The sequence below is a fragment of the Plasmodium cynomolgi genome, chromosome 13, assembly GCF_000321355.1.
Source record: "Plasmodium cynomolgi strain B DNA, chromosome 13, whole genome shotgun sequence".
Lineage (NCBI taxonomy): Eukaryota > Apicomplexa > Aconoidasida > Haemosporida > Plasmodiidae > Plasmodium > Plasmodium cynomolgi.
Genome location: NC_020406.1, coordinates 1,808,584 through 1,815,498, shown reverse-complemented (window position 1 = coordinate 1,815,498; position 6,915 = coordinate 1,808,584). Strand labels below are relative to the sequence as shown.

Sequence of the window (6,915 nt, the reverse complement as noted above, 5' to 3'; positions counted from 1 at the left end):
ATAATAAATGGAAAAATTTTGATTTTCTTTTTAAAATGTACGATATGTATGTCTCTTTCACCTTGTATTTCTTCGCTTCTCATTCAGAAGTCACGTTCAACCTTTGTTCACGTGTCTGGAGAGGGGGTCCAACATGAGTGATCATCCTATGCATGAAAACTCGCTTATGTGGTCTTTCTCGGGATGCTCCCTTTTTACGCCTAGCCAAAATATACGCAAAAAAAAAAAAAAAAAGCGCGAAGAAATTCTCCCCGTGGGGAAAATAAAAAATTTTAACAGTACCCACGGGGACAGAATACAAAAGGGAACACAAATGGGTACGCAAATGGAATAATTTCAAATAATTTTAAATGATATTAAAATAATATATATTTTTTTAAACTGTCTACCAGGCATACTCAACATGGTTACAAAAAAAAAGGTGGAATTTTTAAAAATGATGCAAATTTTATATCTCGCATATGACAGCTTTATACGCTCAAATGGAAGCTTCAAAATGTATGTAACAAAAGGGGGGCACTTGTTTGTTTCTTAAAAGGTAGAGCACAGCACACGGTGGAACCTTCAAATGGGGAAATTTCCCAGTGTGTTCTCCACGTGCCTTCAAAAAAGGTGGGAGCCGTCCGGCTGGCAGCAAAAATGCATACTTATACAAGCACGAAACGCCACAATGAATTTTGATGCCCTGGGATTTTGCAGAGAGAAATACAAAGCAACGGTAATCAATTAGTCACATGAATGAATATATAGCAAATCGTGGGTGACAACTCTTCATATGTTTAGCACCCACACAGGAACGTACTCGTTGAGAGGGGGCTGCTCACAAGAGCAAAATTTTGCTTATGTGCATCAGCATAAATGTGTATGTATATATATATAAGTAATTAGTTAAAATAAAACTTTAAAAGCTGCATTGTGTTCATCACACAAGGGGGAAAAAAGGTGTTGTGCTTAAATCCCGGAATGAGGCATCCCACTCTTCTAAAACCCCCAATCTTGTTGGGAAAAGTAAAACATACACAAAAAATGGAAAAATTGTAAAAAAAAAATCTACGCAAATGAGAAAGGTACTTTTCCCCGATTTGGACCCCCTGGGACGGTTTGCATTGTATGCACCATAATGAAAGCCTTTAAAAAAATTGCAATCAGGAAAGGAACGAACAGAAAAAAAAATCCAAATTTTCAAGAGCCCAAATTTATGCAAACGACAGGACTGTTCCGAACGAATGGAAGCATTTGTTTTTTAAATTCATATTTTGCATGTTCAAGGGAAAGAAATTAAAAAAAAAATTTTTATTTTTACGTATAAGTTTACGTACATTTCCGCCCCATTTCTACGCTTCATTTTCTTTTTTTTTTAATTTACCTACCTCCCTTCTGCTGCAAACCCGTATGTCCTTTTTTTTTTTTCCCCATAAAAACGTGCCTCTTCCATCTCGCCAAATGGGCAGTGGAAAGTAATCCAATTTTAAGCGAACAAGAAAGGGAGTTTTTCCTACTTTTCCAAGTTAACGAAAGGGAAGAGGTGAATAGGGAAAAAAAAAAGAGGCACAACGATACGTCACGCAACAGAAAGTAAAAATGAGCGAAGGCGAAAAAGATATTCCAATTAATCAAAGTACGGAGGAAGAAAAAAGTAATAATCATGGAAGAGCAAACGTGGACAGTACCCCCCAAGAGAATAACGATAACATCTTCGCCAACAATGACGAATTACAAAAAGAAATTAACAAAATGATTCAAAGGAACGTTGTTTATTTAAATATAAAAAACAAGAACAGCACCATCAAAAAGATAAAGAAAAATAACGTGAGCGGAAAGAAAAAAAATCACAAAAATACGCATTTGAAGCGATTGATCAAAGCGGGAAAAGATTTGGAGAATGATATGCTCGACGAAATTAGTGAACGCAGAAAAAAAAATAAAATAAAAAGGGAACAGAAAAAGGCCAAAAAGTTGGAGGGGGAATTGAAGGTCGGAAATATGACGGTTATTAAGGACATTTCCAAAATGAGGAAGTGCGACAAAAAGGCGAAGAACAAAATATACAAGTTATCGTCAGAAGTTATACACAAAATTTTGAAGAAAAAAAAGTGAAAACATTGAATGGGCGACAATTCGGTTTGTTTCACCATTCTGTTGACGCATCATTAGGGTTGTGTCCCATCACCCCGGGTTACCATTTTTCGTTGATTTTCACCCAAAGTTCTGTTTTCATGTGTGCAAAAATGGCCAGAGCGCCAAGAACTAACACACTGTCTGCGTAATTGCGTTCATGTAGAGTCCATATGTAACGAACCCCATGCGCAGCGGTTCCTGTACACCCCTCTTTTAGCGATAAAAGAAGGTGGTGATATTCTTCCCAATTTGAATTTATTCGTCACCCCCCCCAAAAAAAAAAAATTAAAACATTTTTAACTTTTTTTTCTTTTTTTTTTTTTGGAAATTCTTTACTTATTTGATATTAAAAAATTTGCCGATTTGTGAAAGAGCGTAATTGGTTCTTAACCCCCTCTGTTGTTGGGAACGTAAAAGAACAAATTATTTACGTGCAACCGGATTGGAGTTCCATCTGCGGGAGTTACGTGCATACATCCATCGCACCCCCCACACAGGTGTACAACTAGGGATAACACGTTACGCCACATGAACGGAGCAGTAAATGTAAATTCAAATTGGGAAAAGAAAAAATAACAAAGGGTGGTTACGCAACCCTCATTAATTCTGCAATTAGCATATGAATGTAAAGCAGGCCGTGGTTGACCATTTAATCCTTTTATACAAATTATTTTTTTTTAACGTATGTTCATATGTTTCCCACCTCGATTAATCACATCACCCCGCATGATGCCTCATCACGTATGCATATACAAATATAACTGCCAACAGCTATCTTCTTCACCGATTAATCTGCGCGAACACTCTTGGTGGAAAAGCAAAAAAAACAAAAAACGTTCGACATGAAAAATAATCCAAAGAGGGTCCTGTGCGAGTTTTTTTGCAAAATAAGCATGACGAAAAAAAAAAAAATACACATGGAGAAGGCTTAGCCCCCACCGCATCGCTTCTTTATTACTATTTTCGATCCCTTGGGAAGAAGTCGAGGCGGTAAAATTTGAATATGCAAACGTCGCCAAACGGTATAAATGTATATGCATTCGCTCATCACAAAGGGTTACATACATACGACGCACCTACTCATGGTAGGTTTTTTTTTTTTTTTTTTCCTTTTATGACATGTTAAAAAAGCGCAAATCGGGTAACTGTGCGTATATAAGCGCATAACTCCACGTGCGACTTTTTTTTTTTGGTGCCTCCCTGTGGCATATATATAACCCCCTGCAGTTACCGCTGACGCCGCCTCTGCGCACAGAGGGATACTTGGCAAAACCCAATCCGAAGCGAATTGCCTTGCGACAAAAAGGAAAGCTGCAACTCTATCACAGGTCATCCCCATCATGTCATAATACCATATATGGGTGAGGTGAATACAAAAAAATATCGCACGGGTTGACGCGAAAGAAGAAAAACAAAGTGGTGCACTATAACTTGTGCAAAGTTGCCATTTGTAGCAGCACAGCACCGCTAAGCTTCTACCACTTAAGGGAATTAACAACCCTTATATTAATGACATTTATTTTTCGCGCGGCATATATTTTTCTGTTCATACATATATACGCTTTTCCAAATGGGCAGCCAAAAAGTATAAATAAAATGTATACATGAGCCTTTTTTTTTTTACATATACCTCTTTTTGTTTATAAGGCTACGTTCACGTTAACCCTTTTCGCGCATACGTGCTTGGCACATACATTTGTAAACCCTAACCAATATACGACGCCCGTTCAAAAAAAAAAGCTTACCAAATTTATATACGCATGTGGCATTTATTTTTTTTCATTTAAAAAATTTATAAACATTTTTGCGAATATTTGTAACCCTTCTGGTATTTATCAAAATATGAATTCCTTTCATATTGCAAACTAACGTTAAGGAATTTTTTAAGAGGCTCCTTCATCCATATAACGGAAAAATAACAGTACACTGTTTAGTCGCTTAAAAGGTAAGTCGAGCGGATGAGAGTGTAATATGCAAATGAAAGTGGCTCGCACGGCGTTCGCATACGTACGCACAATCGCACAGTTGCGAAATGGCAAAATGGCATAATGGCAGAATGGCAAAGCTGTACACGCCTACATTACTGAGCGCGATGCTGTAGTGATCACAAAAGAGAGCACATCATCACATGGGGCCCGCGAAGCTGCACGTGGGGTGTTGTTCACCAGCGTTCATACGTGCGTAGGAAGGGACGTCACAGTTAAAGCCGTTGTGCTTTCGTTGTGCGAGAAGGTCGTACATTCTTGTGAACTGCCTATTACCGCGTAGCACTTGTTGGATGCCTTTACACTTATTTCTTTTCATTTGACCGATGCCCCTATTGAACAATATCCCCACGTTGTGTTTATTACCCGCGTTAACCGTTTGCATTATTTGGAGAGAAATACACCATAAATAAAAAGTTATCACCACTTATACACGTGAACATATTTGTGTGAATGCACCTTCATGCTTTACATATTTATCCATACGTGAAGTGTAAAGCAAAACAAAGTTGCACATGCACATGCCTTTTTCGTAAAAGGGAAAAATGTATTCCCTGTTTTTGCCCATTTCGAATGAAACTCTATACATTTAGCTTTCCACATTTTTGAGAAAAATGTGTTCTTCGTATCATATGCTTACGTGAAAATGTACACATAATTTTTTTTTTTTTTTTTTTTGTTTTGGAACCCCTCCACAGATGGGTATCAGCAGAGACGGCCGACACAAACTCCGCCTTACTGGTGGAAAAAAAAAAATCCACAAGAAGAAGAGAAAGTATGAATTAGGAAGGCCCCCATCGAACACCAAGTTGGGCAGTAGACAAGTCCATATTGTTAGGGGAAGAGGAAGAAATTACAAGTACCGTGCAATCAAACTCGATTCAGGCAGCTTTTCTTGGCCAGCATTTGGAGTTTCAAAAATCACCAGAATTATCGACGTTGTTTATAATGCGTCCAACAATGAGCTGGTCAGAACAAAGACGTTGGTCAAAAACTGCATCGTTCTGATTGATTCCCATCCGTTTACTACATGGTAAGTTGCGAGCGTCACACCAATGCAAGGATAAAAAAATGAGAATGCCAAGCAAAGTCGACGAAATGGAGCAAAAAAAAAATGTGACACGCCTCTAACGAGCACGTTAAACAAGCAAAAGGAGAGGGGGGGAATCTCTGGCAAACGGTGTGCGGCTTTTTTTTTTTTTTTTTGATGATGATAAGAATATATACCATTTAAATTTCCGAAAACAAATTTGAGGAAATAATATATTCATAATATAGCTGGAATTACCGACTGATTAAAGAAAAAAAAATTTTAAAAAAAAAACACCCGCTCCAAAAATGCCAACTTGTAAATCATATCTCTGGCACTTTTTTTACAAACATTAAGAAAAATCCCTCCCTTTTTTTCTTTTTTTTTCCCCCCGCCACCAAAAGAGGAAGAAAACAATTTGCTTACACGTATATTACATTTTTATTCGCCTTTTTTTTAACCCTGAATAGGTACGAAAACACATTTGGTGTAACCCTAGGAAAGAAGAAAAAAGGAAAAACTGAAGAAGAGAACAAGGAGGAGAACAAAGCTGAAGGTGAAGAAAATGAAGAAAATAATGAAGAGAAAGATGAAAAGGCAAAATCGTCATACACGGTAATTAAAAAGATAGGAAAATCCAAGCAGATCGACCCAGCTTTATTGGAACAGTTCAAACAGGGAAGAGTGTTAGCTTGCATCAGCAGCAGACCTGGACAGTGCGGCAAAGCTGATGGTTACATCATTGAGGGCGATGAGTTGCTATTTTACAAGCGTAAAATGGACAAGAAAAAGAGGAATTAACTAGCTGGATCTGTATATGTGTGCTTTTATTTAGCGTAAAATTGGGTTATTTCGCAGAGGAAGAGAAGAAGAGACCAAGAAAACATTTTACACACACATCCCATGCGCGAGCACACTTATTATATACATTACATAGCTATACAAGTATCCAGTGCGTGCACGCATGTACGTGCATCACGTATATATGTATGCTTTTGCGACTCCTATCCTTGCACCTCCTTTTTTCATTTTTAACGACCAGCTAATGACAAATGAATACACATCCCCGTACCACGCATACCATGTTGTTAACCATTTTAATAGACTTCCAATTAAAACTCAATTTATGTGCAAGAAAAATTGCACCCTAGTTTTAAAAACGGTGTAACATTTTTAACTCACCCATTGGCCCCCTCCATCCCAAGCAGGGGAAGACGATAACTCACACACGTATATTTTTACACGGCATATGCATTTATATGCTTACAATGTGCGTATTTTCCCCGGGAGAAATAACCCCAAAGAGGAACGAAGCTAATGCCAAATTGATCTTAAGCAGACGTGCAAAATATGGTTTGTTCCCTTTGTGGAGATATATACTCCCCCGTAAATTTCTTCCTTTTGAGGGAGCTCATTGCCGGCAGTTATGGCCAACAGGTTTTCTTCCCTGTACGTACCTTCAGCGGGGGTTAAAAAAATGGGAAAGCAAAAACGAGGGTAAATATGCTTTCTGCATATAAATGCTATTTTATCATTTATTTTGTCTTTTTTTCCCCTGTTGATCATCTTAAAATAGGGCGGTTTCTTCAAAAATGCAACATAAATGGGTAAAAAAAAAAAAAATGTGCGCACATGTACATGCGTTCAGAATATGCAGCAAACTTTTTCGCCGCGATGTGGGCAACTGGGCAGCATTTTTTTCCCCATGGGGCTAACGAAAAAAGGGGAGGTACACTCAGTAAGGGGGAGGAAAAACCGTTTACTTCACAAATGTGCAAAAAC

The 6,915-nt window shown here is 38.0% G+C and overlaps 1 protein-coding gene across 1 annotated transcript; it reads left to right on the top strand.

The window, feature by feature from the left end:
• Positions 1–3,934: 3,934 nt before the first annotated feature.
• PCYB_134820 (40S ribosomal protein S8e) lies at positions 3,935–6,084 on the top strand. The gene is made up of 3 exons (XM_004224507.1): positions 3,935–4,063; positions 4,802–5,136; positions 5,604–6,084. The coding sequence occupies exons 2-3, from the start codon at positions 4,802–4,804 to the stop codon at positions 5,932–5,934; spliced, it is 666 nt and encodes a 221-aa protein (XP_004224555.1). The 5' UTR covers positions 3,935–4,063; the 3' UTR covers positions 5,935–6,084.
• Positions 6,085–6,915: the final 831 nt, after the last annotated feature.